Source organism: Panthera uncia (assembly GCF_023721935.1).
Source record: "Panthera uncia isolate 11264 chromosome A1 unlocalized genomic scaffold, Puncia_PCG_1.0 HiC_scaffold_16, whole genome shotgun sequence".
Taxonomy (NCBI): domain Eukaryota; kingdom Metazoa; phylum Chordata; class Mammalia; order Carnivora; family Felidae; genus Panthera; species Panthera uncia.
The window spans coordinates 12227102-12253265 of record NW_026057576.1 but is presented as its reverse complement, the minus strand read 5'-3'; the positions used below and the strand labels follow the sequence as shown (position 1 = coordinate 12253265).

Sequence of the window (26164 nt, the reverse complement as noted above, 5' to 3'; positions counted from 1 at the left end):
GTGACCTGGCTGAAGTCGGACGCTTAACCGACTGCGCCACCCAGGCGTCCCTTTTTTTTTTTTTTTTTTAATTTTTTTTTTTCAACGTTTTTTATTTATTTTTGGGACAGAGAGAGACAGAGCATGAACGGGGGAGGGGCAGAGAGAGAGGGAGACACAGAATCGGAAACAGTCTATTTTTAATTTTTTGTGGAACCTCCATACTGTTCCTTCAGAGTAACTGCACCAGTTTGCATTCCCACCAGCAGAGCAAAAGGATTCCTCTTTCTCCGCATCTTTGACAACTTCTGTTGTTGCCTGAGTTGTTAATTTTAGACATTCTAACAGGTATGAGGTGGTATCTCATTGTGTGGTTTTGATTTGTATTTCCCTGATGATGAGTGAGGTTGTGCATTTTTTCATGTTATGGGTCTGTTAGCCATCTGGATGTCTTCTGTGAAAAAGTGTCTATTCATGTCTTTTGCTCATTTCTTCACTGGATTATTTGTTTGGTGGGTGTTGATTTCGAGAAGTTCTTTACAGATTTTGGATACTAACCCTTTGTCTGATATATCATTTGAAATATCTTCTCCCATTCCGTCAGTTGTCTTTTAGTTTTGCTAATTGTTTCCTTCACTGTGCAGAAGCTTTTTATCTTAATGAGGTCCCAATAGTTCATTTTTGCTTTTGCTTCCCTTGCCTCCGGAGACATGTCAAGTAAGAAGTTGCTGCAGCCGAGGTCAAAGAGGTTGTTGCCAGCTTTTTCCCCTAGGATTTTGAGGGCTTCCCGTCTTATGTTTAGGTATTTAATCCATTTTGAGTTTATTTTTGCGTATGGTGTAAGAAAGAGGTCCAGGTTCATTCTTCTGCATGTTGCTGTCCAGTTTTCCCAACACCATTTGCTGAAGAGATGGTTTTTTTTTTTTCCACTGGATGTTCTTTCCTGCTTTGTCAAAGACCAGTTGGCCATACGTTTGTGTGTCCATTTCTGGGTTCTCTATTCTGTTCCATTGATCTATGTGTCTGTTTTGTGCCAGTACCATACTGTCTTGATGATTACAGCTCTGTAATACAGCTTAAAGTCCAGAATTGTGATGCCTCCAGCTTTGGCTTTCTTTTTCAGAATTGCTTTCACTATTTGGGGTCTTTTCCGGATCCATACAAATTTTACGATTGTTTGTTCTAGCTCCGTGAAGAATGCTGGTGTTATTCTGATAGGGATGCATTGAATATGTAGACTGCTTTGGGTAGTGTCGACATTTTAACAATATTTGCTCTTCTGATCCATGAGCGTGGAATGTTTTTCCATTTTTTTGTGTCTTCTTCAATTTCTTTCATAAGCTTTCTATAGTTTTCAGTGTATAGGTTTTTCACCTCTTTGGTTAGGTTTATTCCTGAATATTTTATGGTTTTTGGTGCAATTGTAAATGGGATCGTTTCCTTGATTTCACTTTCTGCAGCTTCATTACTGGTGTATAGAAATGAAACTGATTCCTGTACGTTGACTTTATATCCTGACTCTGCTGAATTCATGTTTCAGTTCTAGCAGCTTTTTGGTGGAGTCTTTTGGGTTTTCCAAATAGATTATCATGTCATCTGTGAAAAGTGAAAAGTTTGACTTCCTCCTTGCCATTTTGGGTGCCTTTTATTTCTTTGTATTGTCTAATTGCTGAGGCTAGGACTTCCAACGCTACTCTGAATAAGAGTGGTGACAGTGGACATCCTTGTCACATTCCTGACCTTAGAGGGTACACTCTCAGTTTTTCCCCATAGAGAATATTAGCAGTGGGTCTTTTTGTACATGGCTTTTAGAATCTTGACATATGATCCTTCTATCCCTACTTTCTTGAGGCTTTTTATTAAGGAAGGAAGCTGTATTTTGTCAAATGCTTTCTCTGCATTTGAGAGGATCATGTGGTTCTTATCCTCTCTTTTATTAATGTGATGTATCACATTGATTTGCAGATATTGAACCAGCCCTGTATCCCTGAAAGAAATTCCACTTGATCATGAAGAATTCTTTTAATATATTAGTGGATCCAGTTTGCTAGTATCTTGTTGAGAATTTTTGTACCCATGTTCATCAGGGAAATTGGTCTATAGTTCTCCTTTTTAGTGGGGTCTTTGTCTGGTTTTGGAATCAAAGTAATGCTGGCCTCATTGAATGAGTTTATAAGTTATCCTTCCATTTCTATTTTTTGGAACAGCTTCAAAAGAACAGGTGTTCACACTTCTTTAAACGTTTGGTAGAATTACCCTGGAAAGCCATCCAGCCCTGGACTTTTGTTTGTTGGGAGATTTTTTTGATTACTGATTCAATTTCTTCCAGATTTGTCCATTTCTTCCAGATTGCCCTATTGGCATATAATTACTCATAATATTCTCTAATTATTATTTGTATTTCTGCAATGTTGGCTGTGATTTTTCCTCTTTCATTCGTGATTTTTAGTTGGGTCCTTTCCTTTTTCTTTTTGATCAAACTAGCTAGGGATTTATCAATTTTCTTAATTATTTCAAAGAACCAGTTCCTGCTTTCATTGATCTGTTCTGCTTTTTTGATTTCAACAGCACTGACTTCAGCTCTAATGATTATTTCCTGTCTTCTGCTGGTTTGGGACTTATTTGCTGTTCCTTTTCCAGCTGTTTTAGGTGTAAGGTTAGGTTGTGTACTTGAGACCTTTCTTCCTTCTTTAGGAAGACCCGAATTGCTATATACTTCCCCCTTATGACTGCCTTGGCTGCATCCCAGAGGTTTTAGGCTGTCATGTTTTCATTTTCACTGGCATCCGTGTATTTTTTAATTTCCTCTTTAATTTCTTGGTTAACCCATTTAGTCATTAATAGGGTGTTCTTTAATCTCTAAGTATTCATGATCTTTCCAAATTTTTTCTTGTGGTTGATTTCAAGTTTCATAGCATTGTGGTCTGAAACTATGCAAGGTATACTCATGATCTTTTTGTATTTGTTGAGGGATGATTTGTGACCCAGTGTGTGATCTATTCTGAGAATGTTCCATGGGCACTAGAGAAAATGTGTATTCTGCTGTTTTAGGATGAAATGATCTGAATACACCTGTGAAGTCCATCTAGTCCAGTGTTTCACTCAAAGCCATTGTTTCTTTGATTTTCTGCTTAGATGAAATGTCCATCGCTGTAAGAAGGGTATGGAAGTCCCGTATTATAATGGTTATTATCATCAATGAGTTTATGTTTTGATTAATTGATTTATATATTTGGGTGCTTCCACGTTGGGGGCATAAATATCTACAATTGTTAGATCTCTTTGGTGGACAGACCCCTTAATTATGATATAATGCCCTTCTGAATAATAATGCCCTCTTGTTACTGTCTTTATTTTAAAACCTAGTTTACTTGATATAACTATGGCTACATCAGCCTTCTTTTAGCCACAAATAGCATGATAGACAGTTCTCCAACCCCTTACTTTCAATCTGTAGATGTCTTAGGTCTAAAATGCGTCTCTTATAAGCAGCATATAGATGAGTCTTGTTTTCTTATCCATTCTGATACCCTACGTCTTCTCATTGGAGCATTTAGTCCACTGACATTTAGAGTGAGTACTGAAAGATATTAATTTAGTGCTGTTGTATTGCCTGTAGAGTTGGGTGTTTCTAGTGATGTTCTCTGGTCCTTTCTAGTCTTTGTTGCTTTTGGTCTTTTTTGTCTTGTTTCATCTTTTCTCCACTCAGAGTCCCTCCCCTTAAAATTTCTTGCAAGGCTGGTTTAGTGGCCACGAACTCCTTTGGTTTCTGTTTGTCTGGGAAACTATCTCTCCTTGTAATTTGAATGACAGCCTTGCTGGTTAAAGAATTCTTGGCTGCTTATTTTTCCAGTTCAGCACACTGAATATATCCTGTCACTCCTTTCTGGCCCACCAAGTTACTGTGGATAAATCTGCTGTGAACCCGATCTGTCTTCCTTTATAGGTTAAGGACTCTTTTTTCCCTTGCTGCTTTCATAATTCTTTCCTTGTCTGCGTATTTTGTGAATTTGACTATGAAATGCCTTGGTGATGGTCGGTTTTTGTTCAATCTAATAGGAGTTCTCTGTGCTTCTTAGATTTGGATGTGTCTTTCCCCAGATTAGGAAAGTTTTCTACTATAATTTGCTCACATTAAACTTCTGCCCCTTTTTCTCTCTCTTCATCATCTAGGACTACTAAGATTTGGACATTATCTCTTTTTTAATAAGTCACTGAGTTCTCTAAGTCTTATATTGTTTCCTGTAGAACTGAAACTATGAAGCACTCTATAGTCCATACACTAAGCAGGTAGACAGACCTGTGTTGGACTTTTAGGGGATGTGCCTGGAGGGCACAGCTGGGCAGGGCTTGGTGAAAAGGCTCTGTTCTCCACTAGGTGGTGCTGCTTAGCTTACTGAGCTGGATCAGTGTGATCTGCGCATACCGTTATGCATGTATGCGGGGGAGTTGGAAATGGCTTCACCCAGCTTTCTAGTCTGACAAAGGAACTTTGTGCTCTCACCAACCCACAATCAAGCACCTCTCCTTTGTCTTCGGCTTCCATCCACTCCCCACCTCCACCTTGTCCATGTCCAACCCATCAGCCTACCAGGCAGCATCTCCCTCCAGAGTTTTATCTCAGATGGGGTTGTGTTTCAAAACTCCACACTTCATAGACCCCTGCAGCTTAGACCCCTGCTGTCTCTCTGGGGGAGGCGCTCGCTGAGCAATGGCTGGGTGGTGAATTACCCCCAGAAAATGTTTGTGCAATCGCACAGTGGTAGAAGTTCAGAGATTACGGCAAATCCCAACACAGAGCCAGTGCCTGGTTTCAACACGCTCAGGTGTCTTTGTCTCAATAGCAGCAAATGTGGCTGCTCTCAGGGGTCCGCTGGGACCACTGCCTGTGGAGAGGCCATACGGCCTCTACCAAATGTTTTCCAAGAAGGGGAACCGTTTCTCCCTGTGTGGCACATGGACCCGTCAGACCCCGCTGCCTGCTCCTGCAGATTTGCCCTTTTTCCTCTCCAGAGCACCACCAGGCATTGAGCTCCAGAATTTCCAACTCTGTGCTCCACAGAGCACAGAGGATTTATAGAATCCTAATGGTATTGAGACCCTCTTCTTCCTTTCTGTCACTGGTTTTAGGGACCAGATTTCTTATTCAGTCACTTGTTAGTGTTTTCACTCTTTCTCTCTCTCCAGCTACTTTCAGGAGAGTGCTTTTCCTGCACTCTCCACCCCTCTTTCCTCTCGCCACAAAAACAGCTCCCTATCCTCTGTGGCTATTCTCTCCCCCAGTTCACTTCTCCACACAGTGTACCTGCCGAGTTCTATGACTCAAGTTATGCATATTGTTGTGTTAATCCTCAGATCAATTTCCTAGGCATGCAAAATAGTTTGGTGCTGATATAGCTGCATTTCAGAGATAAGACAAACAGAACTTCCATGGTGCTTCGCCATCTTGCCTCATCCCCTCATCAAAGATTTCTTAAAAGTAGAAGTTCAGACTCTTCTCCAGAGAGCCCAAGTGTATGAAGTTGTATCACAATAAAATAAAGTGGGAAAAAAACCCAGCATCTTTTGAACATCTGCTATGTGCAAGACACTGTAACAAATTATTTTACTTAAGTCCTCACACTAGCTCTGAGTGGGGGCATTATCTCCATTTTTTTAGATGAGAAAAAAAAAAAAAAGGCTGATAGTTTAAGTAACCTCACAAAGTTGACTACAGAAGAACCATGAATTAAGAACAGATCTGCTTTACTCTCAAATCCATACCCTTCCAATGTTTGCCAAAGTATTTAACTCTTTCCTCTGTATGAGCCTGACTGCAGTATGCTATTTATACCTCACAACACCATTCTTTTACCTAAAAGAGAGGTTAGGCTTTCATTTAAACTCATGTCACTGAGGCAGAATTTTAATTCAAGTCTGATTCCAAAGGCCTTGATCCTTCTTGGACATGATAGTATTATCTTTAAAAAAAAAAAAAAAAAAAAAAAAAAAAAGCAGGGGTGCCTGTGTGGCTCAGTCGGTTAAGCATCCAACTTCTTGGTTTCTAGTTTAGGTTCAGGTCATGATCTCACAGTTCATGGGTTCAAGCCCCACATCAGGCTCTGCACTGACAGTGTGGAGCCTGCTTGGGATTCTCTCTCTCTGCCTTCTCTCTCTCTCTCAAAAATAAATAAGTAAATGTGAAAAAAAAAAAAAAAAGTAACCCTGATTATTAAAGAGTTAAGAAACAGATACAAATGACAGATGGTATTAAACCATTTTAGGGAATCTATACACCCAACCTGACATCAACAGTTGCATGCTCTATCAACAGAGTCAGCCAGGCACCCCAAAATTATTCTAATAATTATGCATATCATTTATTTCTAAAAAGTTAATTCAGGATGTTTTCCTCTACAACTGTTCTATGCTGTGTGCATTGTGTGCATGTTACATGCATCTTGTCTTAGTCTGAGTTCATTTCTAATATAACTTAGTTTCTTAAAAATGAATATATTCTACAATTTCTTTGTGTCATTATTTCTTGGGGATTGCAAGTGCTAAAGAGTACAAATTCTTCTGTCAGAGAAACATGGTATTATTGAACTGTCTCTGATTCTTAACTGAATGTCTACAAGTAAGCAATAATCTCCCAAAACAGTTTTCTTACCTATAAAATAAAGATAATAATAATACTTTTCCACGTAGGACTGCTCTATGAATTAAATGAGATGTCACAGTGTAAGAACATTAATAATTGCTCACTAAAATTAGCTGCTATCAAACTAGAAAACTATGACTCTTCTAAAATAAATCAAATAAGAATCAAGACTGTAAATATCACAGCAAGTCTAATGGGTCAAAAATAAGAAACAATTATTTGGTACTGTGTGGGCCAATAATCAGAATGATACCAGCCCTCCTAGTATTTCTGGTCAACCTGAAAGCTTTGAAATTCAAATTTCTTTTTTGTAGCAAAACGAAATCAATTCCTACAACTGTTAGTCTAATCAGGAAATAACAACACCTCTTTTTAAAAAAGTATATTTGTGAGCTGCCCAAACTTGTTTGGAAAACTGAAAGAGATAGCAGCTGCTAGAAGAATTAAGCAAAGCAATGATCAACTAAAGTCTTACGAACAAACTAGTAATTATCAAATACTACAACAACTGTACCTAGCTCTCCTAAAATTAGGAAAGTTCTACAACTGCTCCTACCAAGTTTTCGTCTTTAAAATCAGAAAACAAGAAAGTCATCTTCAATGCAGAAATATTTTACAAAAGTAAAAGTCTCCTAAAACATGTTTTGCATTTTATCTCTTTTAAGGCTGAGATTACTTCACTGCTTAGCAACATTTTACAAAATGGAATGCACGCTTTTTCCTAAAGTAAAGTTTTCTCTTCTGAAGAGACTACTTACAATGTTTGGCACTTCTTAAAAACTATTAAATTCTTCCATTAAAATAAATGAATTATAGGAATTCAAAGCAAACCCTGATGAAATACTAAGAACCCATTATGTATGACTATCCACAAATCTACATGGTGGCCAAAGAGTACATGTTATAATCCTTTTGAAGAATCTTTACAAAAATTAGAATTCATCAAATATATCACCCAAGAGGAGAAACAAGGTATATTTTTCTCACGATTATTTTCACATGAACCAACGAAGCTTAAACTTTAGCAGATGAACACAGTCCAGTGTGTTTCTTAAAGCAATCAACTACCCTCTCTTAAGTCCAGAGATGGTTTCTCAGGTCTGACAGGCATTAAGAATAGGAGACTACATGTCAACGAGCCTTAAAAACCTCTGGGCCTTAAAACTGCCACTCCTGATTTGGAGAAAAGTAGATGGCCCTTCTCAAAGTTGTCATAAATCAAACAATTAATGGCTGACATATTTTCAGTATGAGCCACTACTGAATAATAGACCCACAGAAGTAAATGAAAACAACTGTTCAACAAATATGTTATAAAACACTTCCTAAACACTGGTGGCATATACACAATATTGTTAACAGAGCTTATCATCATACTTGAGCACAGAGTTCATGTATGTTCTCAAACCATTATCACACAATCTTTTTTGCTCTTCATAGCAAAGGAACAAGTATTCCCGGCAGAGTAATAACAACATCTTCATTATAAAAATGAAAAAGTTAAAACTCGTTAAAATGAAGTTACCTGCTCAAGAGCATAAAAATCAGTAGAGGTATGATTCATAGCCTGGTATCTTTCTAAGATATGATGCATCAATTACAATTATAATATTATTCTTTTCAATATTAGAAAAGTAAGCACATTGAGTTATAAATTAAGTCATCTGAGATTCTGAAAGGAAAACTAAAACTTCCAAGATTTGTTTTAATTTATATGTAAGTTCCATATGCAAATGTCAATAGCTTTTAATAAAAGCCACATTACTACATACCACCTATTCTGAACCACTAAACTTCTAAAATTAAAATCCTATCTTTTCTTTGAAAGTTTAGTATTCATATTCAAGATTTAACTATAATTCTAAATGGCACTGGTGGTAGTATGAAACAGCTAATCCAAAACTCAGACTATCTGTTCTATTTCTATGATCAAACTTTTATGGTCATTTTTGAGACTACTTACCTTTGTGGAGTCTGCTGACTGACAATAGCATTAGCAGTCTCCCTCAGATACACCTCCCAATCTGTTTCAGGGATTTCTTGATCTGCAGTAAAAGGATATCTACATGATAAAAAGAGAACACAATAAATTATATGGAAGCCTGTGCCCCAAAATGTTTCCTGTGGTAACTGCCCCTTTCACTCACTGTTGCACTCTGCAGGCTTCACACATAAGTAGGGCTTTTCGAAGATTCCTGCAGGACTTCTCTGCAAGTCTATGAGCCAGTTGTGAAGGAAGATTCAGACCTTCCTTCTTACACACAGTAGATAACACGTGACAAATCTACAAAAAAGACAATTAACAAAAACGGGCAATCTATCAGCACACTGAAGCAATTTCTGTTGATAACACCTTTATAGACCCTTGTTATTTATTTTTGTCGCTCCCAACCCTAACCCACAGGCTCCTTTAGCAGAAAGCCAGGGGTCAGTCAAGTTGTCAGGAAGAGGCAGCAACTGGTCCTGCCAACTACAGAAAGAGCTGGTTTGAGCTCCAAGTCCTGCTAGCCATCTTGGGGGGCTGGGTGTGTGTGTGTGGGGGGGGGGGGTGCTGTGAAAAAATACACAAGGCCTCAGGTCTTTGACAAGGACACCGATCAGAGGGCTGCCAAGTAGAGTCTCATAGGCTGAATTCTGCGTGACTCGGGGGGTATTACTTGCATGCCCTAAGAAGCGAATAGTGCCCACAGGAGTGGTAACCTGGTGGTCCCTTTTAACTATGTTACTCTCAAAATTTTTATAAGTGAAACTTCTAATAAAGTTACTTCACCACTTTGCAACTAACACAAGGTGACATATTATTCCTACTTTGCATAAAATCACCCCAAATCTATTAACAGCAGGAAAGCTGCTTATTGTGAGAAATTTGCATTTTTACTTTGTAAGTGTTAAGAAAAGAAATCTATCTCAAGTCTCCTCCAAAGCCAATTAAATCAGTTTGAGGTAGAATAACTAAATAACTAGAATAACTAAATAACTAGCCCTTAACTAGTTTAGTGAAATTCATACCTACTTAAGGTAAAAAATGACTTAAAAGGAAGAACTTCTTAAATATTGATGGCATATATGCAATATTATTCTTAATAAGAGTTTATAATCATATTTTCTATGTACTGGTGATATCTGGTATTTACTACCATACGTATTCATTTATATATCTACTACAGGTTAGTATCCAGGCCATAGCTGTTCCTGAATCACGAATACATTTCACTATGTTTTTACAAAACAAACATGACAAAGATATACACACAATACTCAGAGAATCTGAAATGAATGACTTCTGAAAAGTTTCACTTGACTTACATCTTCAATGCTGGGAGCAGGCACACGAACCGCCAGGCACCTACTACGAATAGGTGGTATCACTTTAGATGTAGAATTGCAACACAAGATCAATCGGCAAGTGGACATATACTTTTCCATGGTTCTACGCAAAGCATGTTGAGCGTCTTTGGTGAGTTTGTCAACCTCCGTCAGTAATACCACTAGTCAAGGAGAAAGAAAACAAATTTTAACTTGAGAATCTATCTCCTTCTCTTCCTTCTCATTATTTGGAGTGAAATTCTAAATAAGAAATCTGATATACTACTCTTCCCTTTGGCAAGGACATATAAAAGTCTCAGGTATGGTGAGAATAATTTATTTTATTTATTTATTTTTAAGTTTATTTTGAGAGAGAGGCAGACTTCATAAATGCAGAAGAAGGGCATAGAGAGAGGGAGAGACTCCCAAGAAGGCTCTGCACTGACGCAGGGCTCAATCCCACAAACTGTGAGATCATGACCTGAGCTGAAATCAAGAATCAGGCGCTAACAGCATGGAATCTACTTGGAATCCTCTCTCCCTCTCCCTCTGCTCCTCCCTTGCTTGTGCTCGCTCTCTCAAAATAAAAAAATAAACATTTAAAGAAAAGATGTTAAAAGAAAATTCCAATCACACTTAAGAAACTCTAGGCTAAAATGAAGTTAAAGATGTTACTTTTTTGTAGAATTCACTGCAGTCTTTATTATATTTATATGAACCAAAACTCACCAAGACAGAGAGGTACTAGGCTGTACTTCCCCAAAATATTTTATCTCAGAAGCACATTTCTGGGGAACACTTTAAATCTTATCATGCCTAAGAATATACTTTGGAAAATACTGACGCAAGAAACAGGGCCAAAAAGAATACAGACAGCTGGTCACATGTACTGTGAGATTCCACCGAGCCATAATAAAGGATTGACTTTAAAGTGTTTCAGGAATACTATGTAGCTAGAACTGAATGTAACTATTTATTGTATTTTTCATCATATTAAGTTATTTCTAGAAGATGGCAGTGGTAGCAGTATAGATTTGAATCTCTCCCACAAAAGTAGAAAGATTCCAAGACCAAAGACTCATGGACAACATTTATATCATATAAACAAAGTGATAGGTTTTACCTAAGAACTCCCTAATATGAGCAAATGAGAACAAGCAACTATGTGTGGGAGGGTGGCAAGAATGTACCATGTTTCTGACAGCCTTTGGTACAGAACCCAAATCCAGGTACCTGTAAGAACACACTGTGAAGTATAATGGGACAATTTGAGAACAGCACCCACAGGGTTCAATTTATGGGTTAAAGCAAAGGAACCTGGATACAACAAGGTTTGACAAGAACAGAACACTGAAAACAAAATGAAGCTCCCTTCCAAGACAATCCTTCACAGTGAGGAGAAATTCTAGAGATAGAATCCAAATGGAATAGGACAGGAAAAATAGAAACAAGGAGACTGATCCCAAAATCTAACAAATAGCACCTAACATAAAGTACTACAGACCAAATGATACAAAAATAAGTCCTTGGTAGGCAGAAAACAGCAGCATATTTTAAAAATTAACACATCATGACCAAGTGAGGTTTACTCTAGAAATAGAGAGCAATTTCACTAGAAGAGCCAATAATATAATCTACTTGACCAACAGAGCTAAAAAGAAAAATCTTAATACCACATTCACGGATGAAGAAACAGCATTTGAAAAAATTTAATACACATTCACATTAGGAACACTCAATAAAATACAAACTGATGCTTACTTTCTTATTTCTTACTATGATCAAATAGATACAGGGACGCCTGAGTGGCTCAGTCGGTTAAGTGTCCAATTCTTGATTTCGGCTCAAGTCATGATCTCATGGTTCGTGAGTTAGAGCCCTACGTTGGGCTCTGTGCTTACAGTGCGGAGCCGGCTTGGGATCCTTCCTCTTCTCTCTCTGCCCCTCCTCCACTCGAGTATTCGTGTGCACATGCATGAGTGTGCTCTCTCCCTTTCTCTCCCTCTCAAAATTAAATAAATAAGCTTAAAAAAAAATAGATACACCTCAGGCCAAAATCCAGCAACTAAATGGGGAAACCCTAAGGCTCTCCCTCCAAAGTCATGACAAGGATGTCCACTATCTTTCGTACTATTAAACACTATACTGGAGGTATTGGTAAACATAATTAGATAGGAAAGAATGTTGAAAGCCATACAAATTGGAAAGGGAAAAAATTATCTCTATTCAGAGATGATATAAATATATATCTGAAAACTCAAAAGAAACCATGGAAAGGCTATTACAAACAATACAACAATGAATATAGTAAAACATAAAATTAAGATATAAACATCACAGCTATCACATATAACAAAAGTTAGAAAACGTTAAGACTCCATTTACAGTAGCAAAAAATAGATAAGTGTAAATTTATTCTGAAATACAGTGAACTAAGGAAGATAAAAACCAGCTGAAATATGCATAGGCAATTCACAAAACAGTAAAATGAGCAACAAACAAAAGAAAAAATTATCATACTAACTTAAAGAAAAAACAAACACAATTTATTTTCTCCATTCAAACTGATAAAGGTTAAAAATAATTGACCACAATGGTGATAAATGTCAAGGAATAATGGCACTCCCAAACACTTCAGATGGTAGTATAAATCGACCTTTTGAATGAAGAATTTAGCAAAATGTATCCAAGGCATTAAATTCTGGCATAGTATCACAGAATCTTCTATGAGAACGTACACATACATGTGCATACAGGTAATACCGGAAGGTAATGACAAAAATGTTAACAGTAATTGTCTCTGGATGGCAAAATTATACCTGATTTTGTTTAATATTTGATAATAAACATGTAATTTTGGTCCTAGGAACAGTTATGCTTTTTTTTTAAATGTTTATTTTTGAGAAAGAGAAAGACAGAGTGTGAGCAGGGGAGGGGCAAAGACAGGAGGAGACACAGAATCTGAAGCAGGCTCCAGACTCTGAACTGTCAGCACAGAGCCCGACGCGGGGCTCAAACTCATGAACCGCGAAATCATGACCTGAGCCGAAGTCAGACGCTTAACCAACTGAGCCACCCAGGTGCCCCAGAATAGTTCTGCTTAAATCATGTTATTTCTTATTTTAAATAAAGTGTTTTCATTACTCATCTAGTTCTAAAATAACAAATGAGTGGCATAAATTGTCCTCTTTCCACCAAAATTCAATTCCATTAGGCTACAACCTACCATGAGCAGAGAGATCATGCCTGTCTTACTTTTATGTCCAAAACTAAGAGAGCATTAATGCTCAGTATAGAACAAGTTAATAAATATTCGCTACATAGATGGAATTTATGTTTCCCCACTACATTTTCCCTTATACTCACTATGTACCAGGTCAGTGTTCACCTTAAAAGAAATATGTTTATCACATACCTTTAAAATCTCTTTGAGAGTTTGTTTCAAGTTGCTGTGATTGTGCCACTGTTTTCAACATCTCTTGAATTACTACCCGGTCACTATTTCCAGCATCACTATATAATACAAAAATAATGGTAAATATAGACTTAGGTATTTAGAAAGTATTATCCCTTTAATCTGTTATTATAAGAAAAACATTGAAGATTTTAAGTGGTTAAAATATTAATCAAAATTATTCACACCTAATGACATTCACAAAACTTTCAAAGTGAAATAGTTCAGGGTCATTAAAATAACAATATTCCAATATTCAATTACAGTATGATAAATAACACTGAAAACAGTAAACATGTTCTTATATTAAGTCTACTGTTACTTAAAAAAAAGAGCAACAACTGGGGCACCTAGGTGGCTCAGTGGGTTGTGTGTCCAACTTCAGCTCAGGTCATGATCTCACGGTTCACAAGTTCAAGCCCTGTGCTGACAGCTCAGAACCTAAAGCCTGCTGCAGATTGTCTTTCTCTCTCTCTCTCTCTCTCTCTCTCTCTCTCTGTCCCTCCGCCACTCATGCTCTGTCTCCCTCTCAAAAATAAACATTAAAAAACAAAAAGCAATAACTAATACCTAAGTTTATCAAATACTTTAATACTTCTGTACCGACTATAGTTAGTATCTAGTTACAGCTAATTTCTCAATCATCTGTAGTCACTCAAAATGTGAAAATAACTCAAACAAAAATTTAACCTCCATGCCTCTTCTCCACCCAAATAGTAAAGGTCTGAGAGAGAACAAGCTTAGACAAGTCTGCTCCCAGCACTAGCATGGAGCTGATTCAGGGTCTTGGCAAGATGATGAGATAAGCAAATGGAATTTAAGATAGTCAGAACTCTGTAAGCTACTGACTTATGATAAGCATTATCTGTCATTTACACCTACATTATTGCTTTAGCACCTAAGTCCTGCACCTCACAAACCAACATAAAGTCACCTAGTTAATTTAGGCTGTCAATTTCAAACACGTGAAAAACAATCAGCTCAATCTCTAATGGACTACTCTTGCCACAGAAGAACTCAAGATGAGAAACAGGGCAAAAAAATCAGCTTTAGTTTATTTTCCCAAACAGCCATCAAATCTTTCTTAATTCACTAATATTGTATCAATATGCCTCAAGTGTCTCTTATGATCATTTCCTAGTCAAGAATCAAAAACATTTCCCTCTATGAAATTACCATTTTTCCCTACTTTTCTAATCAGACCCTTTCTCACCAGTCGTTATTTCTCTTAATTTTCTTGGACACATCTAAGGAAAGTAATAATGCCTAAGCTGTTTTGAAAACTACATATAATTATCCATGTAAAGTAACAGTGCCTGTTACTGAATACATATTAGCTTGTAACTGTATTCCTCCTGCTCCATTCAATCTTGATATAGATGCTCATCCTCATCTCTGTGCCACTATCCAAAAAGGTTGCCTTTGCCTGAAGATGTCCTTGATTTTCTTCTCCGTCAAGAACATACCAGGCCCCAGACAAAACTGAAGCTTTACTCAACTTTGCTCCCAAGACAATCAATTCTACACTATTAAGCAGTACTACGCTGCCATGGCATGAGTTTTCAATGTGTCTCCCAACAGGAGCCTAATCTTTGATTAAGTCATGATAAATAATATAGACATTGGTTGGTGGACTATTATAACACACTTTAATCAAGAAACTGAAACAAAGGAGAGGCAAAAAAAAAAAAAAGATTTGGTAATCCAAAATACATCCTGAAATATTCACTCCAGACATTACAAACTTTTTAGCCATACTTTATCTTGCTATCAGTTCTGCTTGAGCCAAAAGAACAAAAATTTAATGACTATGAAATGTACTTTGTATAAAACACTGAGTTCTATAGAGCAAGAAAACTTAATTATTAAACTTATTTGACTCAGAAGTCAGAGAAAAGGGGAAATGGAAAGGTTCTAGTCTCCCTATTTCACAGTGGGCATCTTTACTTTTACCTATTGCACATATGGTGTTTCCACACATGATTCGATTTCAAGAATGGGTTTAACTCTTAAAAAAAAAAAAAAAAAAAAAAAAAACTTGTTTCTATATAGTAGAAACCTACCTGGGATTAACTTCAAGGTGATAATTGCTCGCAATAGTGCTAATTTCAATTTTCTTTTTAGATGGAGTCTGTGGACAAAGAAAATAAATGTTCTGAATGTGTAATTACTGGCTATGTCTCCTCTTTTCTGTTTCACTGTTTGTTTTCAAAACAATTTATTCTTAATAAAAAAAACTTCAGATAACCACCAAGAATATTTTAACTTCATTAACCCCATTTTTTTCTCTATGTGCAGATGAAAGTATTTCTATATAAATTGGGTCATATCACACATCCTGTTTTCTACTTTTCCCTCTATCTCCAGAAATCTACAAACCATCTCATTATGAATGATCATCCCTGTAAACAGTCTGCATATGTCCTTGCATAGACTTTTCCATAACACACAAAAATAAACACATAGATATGTATCTATTTATATATATATATTTAATATATTTCTATAGAGCATGTTTCTTGTAAAAAAGTTATAAAAAAAAAGAGTCAATCATACCCATTTCTCTGTGTTTTACTTTTCCTAGTTAACAACGCATCTACACAATTCCCCTAAGATACTGGTGTAGGTTAGTTGCATATGACCTATAACGTGGATGTCCCAAAGCCAATCATACTGATGGGCATTTTGCTTCTTGCTTTTTGACATCCCAAACTATCCCACAATTATCATCCTTCTCCATACATCTATCATGTACTGACTTTATTTCTATGCAATAGATTCCCAATAAAGGATTTGCTGGATTGAAGGGGACACATTTTCTAAATTTTTATGTGTGTGTGTGTGTGTATGTATGTATGTACGTATGTATGTATGTATGTATGTATATATGTATAATCAGCCTATCTCCCCCAAAAAATCTAAGAATTCAGTTTTCCACTAGCAACAAATACTCTTGCCCAACATTCCCTTCTGGATATATCATGCCTTTAAGTTCTGCCAATTTGATAACAGACTCACTGCTCTTTATCAAAAATGACAAACATCTTTACACACATTTATTGGTCATTTATATTTCTCTCTTATGACTCTTTTATTCAGTTTTTTACCAAGTTGTCTTTCATTGTCAATTTGTAAAATCTCTTATCTAACACATTCCTTTCAATTATTTTTTGACAATCATTTGTTTTTCCACTGATTCTATGTACATTATATTCTATAATAGGAACATAAATTTCATATACATCCAAGTACATATTTCTTTTTTTCTATCACTTCCTTATTTTTTAAAAACTTTTTTTAACGTCTATTTTTGAGAGAAAGAGACAGAGTGCAAGCAGGGGAGGGTCAGACAGAGAAGGAGACACAGAATCCGAAGCAGGCTCCAGGTTCCGAGCTGTCAGCATGGAGCCCATTACGGCTCGAAGTCACAAACCGTAGGATCATCACCCAAACCAAAGTCACTTAACCAACTGAGCCATCCAGGTGCCCCTGCCCCTTCCATGTTTTCTATTAAAAGGTATTCTCGACCTACAGGCTGCTCATATAGTCTAAGAAATTTAGTGCTTCATTGTAACATTTAAGTTTTTAATTCGTCTGGAACTCATCTCTGTAAATTATGAATCAGAGGGATTCAACTTTATTTTCTTCAGAGTAGATAACTAGTTATGCTAGCACATCTTGCTAACTCAGGTTTTTAATACTGATTTGAAATAGATTTTCCATCGTATTTCTGGGCTCTCTAATAAGTTCCACTGATCAAATTCTCTATTCCCATGCCAATATACTATTGTTTTGGTTAAAACAGCCTTACAATATGATTTAATATCTCATAACACAAGTCCCACTTCACAAATCTTTTTTGTATGGTCTCAGAAAGGCATTCTTTCATATGTACTTTCAGATCATTTCATGCAATTAAAAAAACAAGTTGGATTTTAATTCTAATTTCACTGAAATTTATACTGTAACTTGGGGAAAACAGATATTTTAAAATATTAAGCCTCCTACCGGAGAACTTGCTGGATCTTTCCATTTGATCAGCTTTTTTTTCCCTTTTATAAGGTATTACCGTTTTTTTCCTACAGATCCCACACCTTTCTTGTTAAATTTGTCCCTGAAGATTTTATAAGAGTTCCCACCAGGACGTACCACAAGCCACCTTAAACTCAATGTGTCTAACACAAGCTCATCAATATTAGCTCAAAATCGATTTATCTTCCTAAAGATTCTATTAATAGCACTACTTACCATCCATCCAGTCACTCGGCATTCATTTTTTCAGTGCCTAATATGTACAAGATGCTACACCACGGGCTATGAAGGATATAAAAATGAGTAGGACATGTTCCCTGCATAACCAAAACAAATACAATCTTCTCAAAAAAAAAAAAAAAAAGTATGATAAACTATAATGAAGGCAAAACAAAGTAAGTACTAAAAAGTATAAGCTATGGGTTAAAAAAGGAAAAACTAGGGGTGCGTGGGTGGCTCAGTCAGTTAAGCATCAGACTCTTGATTTCGGCTCAGGTCATGATCTCATGATTCATGGCTTCAAGCCCCGTACTGGGATCTGCGCTGACAGTGCAGAGCCTGCTTGGAATTCTCTCTCTCTGCCACTCCCCTGATCGCGCTTTCTTTCTCTCTCAAAATAAACAAATAAGCTTTAAAAAAAAAAAAACTTAAACAACAAAAAAGGAAAAACTAATTCTAATGGGGTTGGAGAGGGGCACACCAAGAGAAGGTAATTTCAACTAAATCCCAACCACTGTCTATAAGAAGAGTATGAAAATGCACTGCATGGTACAGGCTGGAAAGCTCAGCCAAGATAAATCATAGGAATTCTCTGAACATCCCAGAGCTTTATGCTTCCTTGTCTAATCAGTCAGCTGTCTAATCTTTACCACGTTGCCTGATTCCACATTTAAAATTTTTCTCAAAATCATTGTTTTTCCAAATCCATTATTGCTCTCAGAATAATGAACTGTAGAGACTTGAGTTCCAGTTTCAGCTGAGGTACTGATTTGCTAGATAATCTAAAATAAATTCCACTGCCTACATTTTACCCCAAATCTCTGGTTGCTCATATTTCCTCTCTAACATAACTGACTTTGTTCTGGTTTTAACAGTTAGGTCTATAAATCAGTAGCTCTCAATCCTGTGCATCTGGGTTATCTGTGAAATTCTTACTTAAATCACACATTGGGCAGCAATGGACAGGGCCATGGGAATATATATGATAGGACTGGAAATCCCTCCTATAAATATTTGGAAGCCTCAAAGCAAAATGCTTACCGTGATGGTCTGATGTTCAATTCTCAATTTTTCCACTCCAACACCATAAAGTTCACGTAGAATACACATAATCCTTGTCTTTTTTCCAGCACCTGATGGTCCATACACTAAGAGATGAGGAAAATCACCACATTGCACCTGGGGGGAGGAAAAAAAAGAGGCATTTTCCCTAGTCAAACAACTGCTCTAGAGACAATTAAACTACTTTTTTAGGTATCAAATATTTTGTGTCTCCACTTATGAAACTTCAAAAATATGTATGTATGAGCCTATATAGAGACTTTTATATTTATTTATTTTTATTTATTTCCTTTTTTCTGAGAGAGAGAGACAGAGCACAAGTGGGGGAGGGTCAGAGAGAGAGGGAGACACAGAATCTGAAGCAGGCTCCAGGCTTTCAAAAACTCCTAGAAAACTTTTTAAAATAAAAAACTTATTACTGGACCCCATCCATGAGATTAAGATTCAGTAACTAAGAAATGATGCCTGACTTAGTTTGGGCTATAGTCTCTTTTTTAAGAATTGAATGTATGTGGTTTATTTGAAAAATAAAGGAAAACTTTGTAGGGGAATAAGGAAGCAAAGCAAGGAAAGGAAGGCAGCCAATGAATGCATTATCTGCTTAACCACTCTGGGCATCTGCGGTTTAATCCTGCTGGGGATACTCTTGAAGCCAGTGTAAAAAAAAAACACCACAATAGGGGCGCCTGGGTGGCTCAGTCAGTTAAGCGTCTGACTCAGGTCATGATGTCACCGCTTGTGGGTTTGAGCCCACATCAGGCTCTATGCTAACAGCTCAGAGCCTGGAGCCTGCTTAGGATTCTGTGTCTCCCTCTGTCTCAGCCCCTCCCTAGCTCTCTTTCTCTCAAAAACAAACAAACATTGCAAAAAAAAAATTTTTTAAGAAAAAACACAAACACAACGTTAACCCACCCAAGAGGTGGGGAAGCTGGATTACAATACGCTCTCTCTCATCAATCCTTTGATCCAACTTGCTTGGGAAAGTGGTTCAGGTTAAGGAAGAGCATCAATTACCAGGCCTTTCAAGTCTGCTTAGGAGTGTCAGCAAAAGAAAGCCTTCAAGAAGCACAGATCCTGGAAGCTGGAAGTCAATCTGTGCGCATTTATAAGTCAAGAGCAATGGGATGGAGTAGGGCACTGACAGTGTTGCAACAGAGTACAAGACTGTGCTTTTAAAAAACTTCCCAGGTGACCCTGGTGATCAGTCACGTTTGGGAGTCAGTGCTATGAAGGCTAAAAAAAACAAAACAAAACACTGAGAACACAGGTCTTAACCTCAGGGGCATAAAATCTTGTGACAGAAGTTTCTAAGTAAGCATTATAGAAAAAAATGAAATAAGTATCTTAACAGAAAAGCTTATTGGGGTGAATTTTAATACTTTGGAAACTCATCTATGTCTGGCACTGAAAAAAAAAAGTATCAAGGAAAGGAACTATTCACCTGAAACAGTGCCTGGAAAATAGCAGGTGCTTCACAAATACCTGTTGCCTTTGCTTTTTAAACTCCATCTAGCCAAAAATTAAGGGTATGCTTTAAATGTTCCAGTTTTACTAAATTGTAGATTCAACAGTAAAACAGTTGAACAGTTTTTAAAAGCAAATCTATAGACATCCGAGAGCAGTATATTAAATTTTTGTCCAAAATATTTACTCCAAATTCTGTATAACAAAAAGACAGCCATAGAAAATAAAAGGTGTCGTTTGCCTAAGAAAATCAAAGTGAAAGCTATGGTGAGAAAATGCAATTTGTCTAGAAATGGAAGTATAGAGCTGTATACAGCTGTAGTAGAGCTTAAACTACCATAATACCAATAATTAAAAAAAAGGAAAAAAAAAACCTTCAATCTCACAACACTATCAACTTTTCCAATGACTCTGAATAAGGATAGAGTTCTTTTTTTTTTCCATTATTTCTCATTTTTTTAAGTACTTACCAAATAGTACCTGTAACAGAAAAAAGGTGGGTACTGAAGAACCTGAGAGCTGAGCAAAACACTTCCGTTAGCATATGGTACTACTTGGTTCTAAAAAGGAGTGAATAAATAGCTTACACAGACACTAGATTTTTCTCAAGACCCTTCTCCCCTCTCCATTTCCTAAAATATTGTTTGCTTCTCAGAAAACATTGCCATTAGACACTTATACCAACTACAACACGAAAATACACATCAGGATGGAGAAAAGAAAAAAAATCTTCTATTAGGAATTACACTCAAGGACGATCTAATACAGCCTTTTAAAATTAGAAATGACCTCTGAAGTTAATAAATAAAACACCCTCCTTTTTATAAATAAGGGAAATGACACCAAGAAATTTTAAGTTACCCTGTTAAAAAGTAAAGTCAGATGATGTCACTTCTCTGCCCTAAACCTTCCATGGCTTCCAATCTCACCCTATAAGAATTTACTGGATCTGCACCGCCCCCCGCCCCTCCCTCTGCCCACTATTGTCCAGCTACACTGGCCTTCTTGAGTTTCCTAGAATAGTCCGGACACACTCCTGCCTCAAGGAATTTGCATTTGCTTTTTGCAAGTGCACTCTTCCCTCATGTTCCTCTATTTCAATGCTTTCTCACTTCAGGGCCTACCACTCCTTAGGGGCTTGAAACTCCCGAGATGGGGGCCTACCCTCTCCCCGCTCTCCCTGCCCCGTTACGCGGACTCACCAGGTTGCGCAGCTGGGCCGCCTGCTCCTTGTGATAGTCCAGCCGTCCCAAAGAACAGGGACGGTACTTGTCCACCCAGAGGCTCATGCCAGCTCGAATTCCCGGGGTCGGCCGCTTGAAAATCCCGCGCGCGGGCGCTCTCTCGGTCCGCACGCAGAGAGAAGTTCTCCCGCGAACTCCAAATCTCGCGACGTCACTTCCGGTCCTGGTCGCTTACGCGACCAAAGAACTAAAGACTACGGAAGCTGGGTCGGGACAGTACTAGCCGCAGTGTTGGTGCCGTCTGGGCAATGATGTTCATTGTCTTATTAATCATTTTTTTGTGTGTTGTTCTTACCCTCTATGACAGTCCAAAAATTACCAAACAAAATTGGAAATTCGGCTCCGGGCTTCAAATACAGATACTCAGAGGAGCCATGTTCCCTGATTAATTTCGTTCGTTCGTTCGTCCACTCATTCGTTTTACAGAAACCTGAAGAATAAATACTGCGTTGGGCCCTGTTCCCGGTACTAGAATATATAAGACCTTGGTCAGTTCTCACTGGGTAGGCTCTCAATAAAGCTGTTTAAGACAAATTGCTAAAATTAAAATCTAATCTTCACTACCTTTCCTTCGATTCCTCAAGAGTCTTACTGGGTTGAAAGCAAGAGAATCAAAAGGCCACAAAAAAACTACAGAAGTGTACCCTGTAGAAGAGACAATATGACATTAGTATGCTATTTTAAGTCCAGAATGTTTGTAGAACCTTCTGATTAAAATGAGAATAACGGGTGCCCAGGTGGCTCAGTAGGTTAAGCCAGTGGACTCCTCATCAGTCTGTGGGTTCCAGCCCCACGTGGGACTCTGTGCTGACAGCTCCAGAGCCTGAAGCCTGCTTCTGATTCTGTGTGTCCCTCTCTCTCTGCCCCTCCCCTGCTTGCACTCTCTCTCTCTCTTAAAAATAAACATTTAAAAAAAATTTTTTTTAATGAGAATAATGTGAAACCCTTGGGAAAATATTCTGCAGAGCAAGCCTATGTAAAACTTTCATTGTGCCTCTCAAACTGCACTCTCAAATGCACCCTTCTAGTTGTACATAAAATTCGTTGTTTAATTTATGCTTTTATTTTATATATTGTTATAAATATTTGCTGTCATTAGGTTGCAAGTTCTTACAAGACAGGTATTGATTTCCAAATATGTCTTATAACCTATCAGAGTACCCCCTCTCATTCACTTATTAAACAAGAATTTATTGTGGTCTATGAGTCGTCATATTTACTGAGTTATTTCTATGGGCAAGACATTATTGGGCACAATCAGTAGTACAACCAACTATAAGATATAGTCCCTATTCTAAAGAAACTTTCTGAAACAAGCTCCAGGGGGCTTCTACCTCAGGGCCTTTGAACTTACTATTTCCTCTTCGTGGACCACTTTTGTCTAAGTCTCAACAAAGATGGGTCTCTCACCTCTCTCAGGGTATTTGCTCAAAGTCATCTCTTCAGTGAGGCCTCCTTGGCCATTCTATTTAATACTATGAAACTTTCCATATTCCCTGTGTTACTATGTTGAATCAGAATGGAGGGGGGAAAATGTTTGAAATTAGAAGGTAACAGAACTCGGAAGCAAAGATATTGAATTGTCATCTATGTGGGTAATATAATCCTCAAAAAATAATAATGGAAATAATTACTCAGAGGAAGAAGGTGAACCAGGTGCTGAAATGATCAGTAAACTGATAAGAATGACCCTGAGCATGACAGACAACTTCAAATACAAGGAAGGGTAATAGAGAGTGGAGTTTGAAGACATGTAGACACATGTTTCAAAGTTGCCAGAGGTTATAAGGAAGGAGAAATGTTGTGAAGAGAACAATACATAAGAAAGACACTTAGCTCACTTAGGATTGTCAGATTTCATAACTTAAAAATACACAAAGCCCAGTTAAATTTGAATTTCAGATAATTGTCACTAAATATCACTGCAAATAATATTTAGTACTACTAAATATTACATAAATATTTCATAGGCATATGTATACAAAAAATATTGATTGTTTATCTGAAATTACAATGTAATTGTGTGTCCTGTATTTTATCTGGCAATCCTAGACTCTTGAATATATGGGAAGTGAGGGAGGGCTGGGAGGAAATAGGATCCTCAGGGGACAGCCAGAAAATGAAAAATATGTTCAGAGAAGAGGTTATACATATTAATCAGTGGCCGGCAAACAATAGCTTCAACAGCTCAATGACTCAGCTTCCTCAGCCCTAAAATAGGGTTGATGAAACCTGCTTTATTTACATGGTTCATCTGAGGATTAAGTGAGGTAATGTAAGCAGCAACCACATCAAAGGTACTCAATAAATAGTGGTTATATTTTATTGAGAAAAGACATTTACGGTGATACAGGGTAAGGGGGCTTGAATACAGAGATGGTTAAGAACACACCAAGTTTAAATTTGCACTGAGCTCATCCAAATGAAAATGATAAAGCAGTCATCTTTTAGCTGTAACTAAGGGCTAGGCAAAACCAACCTAAACTTGTAGAGACGCTCAACATGAAGGAATGAGTTACCTGGGCTTTTCTGCCCCTAACCCTTGGCAGCTTATCCCAACGCACCTCTCTGGAGCAAACCTGTACTTGGCTGTTGCCAGAATCAGAAGTAAGGTGTTTTTATAGGCTGGATCTAATTTTGTTGCTTTAAAAAGAAGTAATGAAGCAGATATGTCATGATCTCAAGAGGTCTAGAGAGGAGTCAAGGAGTGTGTGTAATTTTACTTCCTCTAAGGATACATTATCACTTTGACTTCACATGTTTGTGAGTTTTCTCTTTCATATATCTGAACAGATCTGGATCTTCCTTTGCGGAGGGCATACCCAGCAAATTTTGCTGGCAACCTTGCCCCTATCTTAAAGTGAGAGAGTGTTCTGGTCCTTTATACTTATAATGTATTCTTTGAAATTGTCACCGATAGTGTCCAGTTATAATTCCATTTCAACATTTGGGGAAGGGCCAATGGGCAAATCCCTCTCTGCACTTTAGAAATAACATGAAATAGTAAGGTGGAAAGAATTTTGAACAGAGGTTTCTCAGAGCAGCTTTACATAATGTCACGTTCTTTGATAGCAATAATATGAAATTTAACATTCTGAAATAAGTGAGCATAGATTTTGCTGCAAATAACTTGGGAATAATTTAAAACTCCCAAAGAGAGAGGGGAGAGGTAAAATTCATTTTAAAATTGTGGCAGAGTCAATGCTCCGTGCTCACCATAGCTCCTGATTTTCCTGGATACACAGGTGCTTTCCCCAGCTTTCTCTGTAATTAGTGGAATCACGTGACTGAATTCTGGCCAATGGCAAGTAGGCGGCAACGATGGGCACCATTTCCACTCCTGTCCCATTAAAACTCCCGGGTGCTCCACCACGCTTTCACCACCTTTGGTCAGTTTGTTGCAGAGAATCTAGTGGAGGGCTCTGAGGTTCTAGGAGACACCTGAAGCACCGGAGGGAGGGGACCTAGATGCCCATGTCTTAGCCCCAGTTACTCTCCACACAGCTGCAAAGCAAAGCAGGTAATTTATTTGGGATGTGATTACACATACCAGCAGAGATGGACTTAGGAAAGAGAAATAGGGGAGAAGTAAAGCCAAAGCAAGAATGAGTTATCAAGGTCACCTCTGTGGGAAACTGGGGCTAGATCACTATCTGAGAAGTGTGCAGATTTCTTTCAGTAGTCTTCTGAGAGGATTAGGGAGAAATGTTTATCCAGCAGCTCCCATACTCTATTGGTTGAAGGCATTCCTTGAAGATGCTAATCCCCAACACCCACACACACATTTCTGTGGCACTAGGCCTGCATGCTCAGCAGAATCCTGCTGGTGCTGTGCCATCAAAGTCCAACAATCCTACCGTTTCTTTTTCTTACTCATTATCCATCTTTTTATCCACTTATTCTCCCATTCTCCCAAGAAAACAGATAATAATGATTTTGTACTTTTCATATTAATTTGCCATACAGTACCAAAATATCCCAAGATAATAAAGACAACTTTTACAAAAATAATTACAATATAAATGATAGCTTTGATTTATCAGAGAGCAGACAAGTACTTTTCACATAAAAAGCAAAATGGCGCCTCGTTAAAATGGCAGGGATTCTGTCGTTAAGTGGGGATGCAGACAGCTCCTTGACTGGGGCCCCTCTGCCTCTTTTCAGTTGGCACATGCAGTGCTTCAAAAAGTAAATCTAGGAATTCAAACTCTATAGGTCCATTGTATGTTCAAGGGCTGCTTCAGCCAATTGTCACCAGTCAAGAATATGTGCTTGCTGAATGCCCTCTATTACCAGAGTAAATTTTGTTCTAATTTTAGTTTGATTTTAATATGAAAATTGTTTCCCTTCTAAATGTATATTTTTTTCTTATGATAAATCTAAAAATTACATAGTATTAAAAAGAGGAGGGTCTAGGGGCGCCTGGGTGGCTCAGTCGGTTGAGCGGCCGACTTCGGCTCAGGTCATGATCTCGCGGTCCCGTGAGTTCGAGCCCCGCATCGGGCTCTGTGCTGACAGCTCAGAGCCTGGAGCCTGTTTCAGATTCTGTGTCTCCCTCTCTCTGACCCTCCCCCGTTCATGCTTTGTCTCTCTCTGTCTCAAAAATAAATAAACGTTAAAAAAAATTAAAAAAAAAAAAAGAGGAGGGTCTCTGAAATAATGTATTGCAAAAACGAAGACAAAGTACAATTGTGGGGCACTGCAACACAGGTTTTTTTGTTTGTTTTGTTGTTGAGGGGGATGGGGGGGTCCGTCATGTGAGGC

The 26164-nt window shown here is 37.8% G+C and overlaps 1 protein-coding gene across 2 annotated transcripts in view; it reads right to left on the bottom strand.

The window, feature by feature from the left end:
- Positions 1–21554, bottom strand: part of RFC3 (replication factor C subunit 3) — a 49903-nt gene extending 28349 nt beyond the window's left edge. Inside the window, exons 1-7 of one of the 2 annotated variants that reach the window (XR_007461072.1) lie at positions 21359–21549; positions 18672–18809; positions 15443–15510; positions 13341–13438; positions 9926–10107; positions 8767–8903; positions 8583–8681 (exon numbers count right to left, since the gene is read on the bottom strand). Coding sequence is in view for 1 of the 2 variants with exons in the window: in XM_049646793.1 (XP_049502750.1) it covers positions 8583–8681; positions 8767–8903; positions 9926–10107; positions 13341–13438; positions 15443–15510; positions 18672–18809; positions 21359–21445 (809 nt within the window). In the remaining variant the exon portion in view is untranslated. Of the gene's footprint in view, positions 1–8582; positions 8682–8766; positions 8904–9925; positions 10108–13340; positions 13439–15442; positions 15511–18671; positions 18810–21358 lie in introns of both variants that reach the window. The other variant, XM_049646793.1, reaches the window with a different exon arrangement.
- Positions 21555–26164: the final 4610 nt, after the last annotated feature.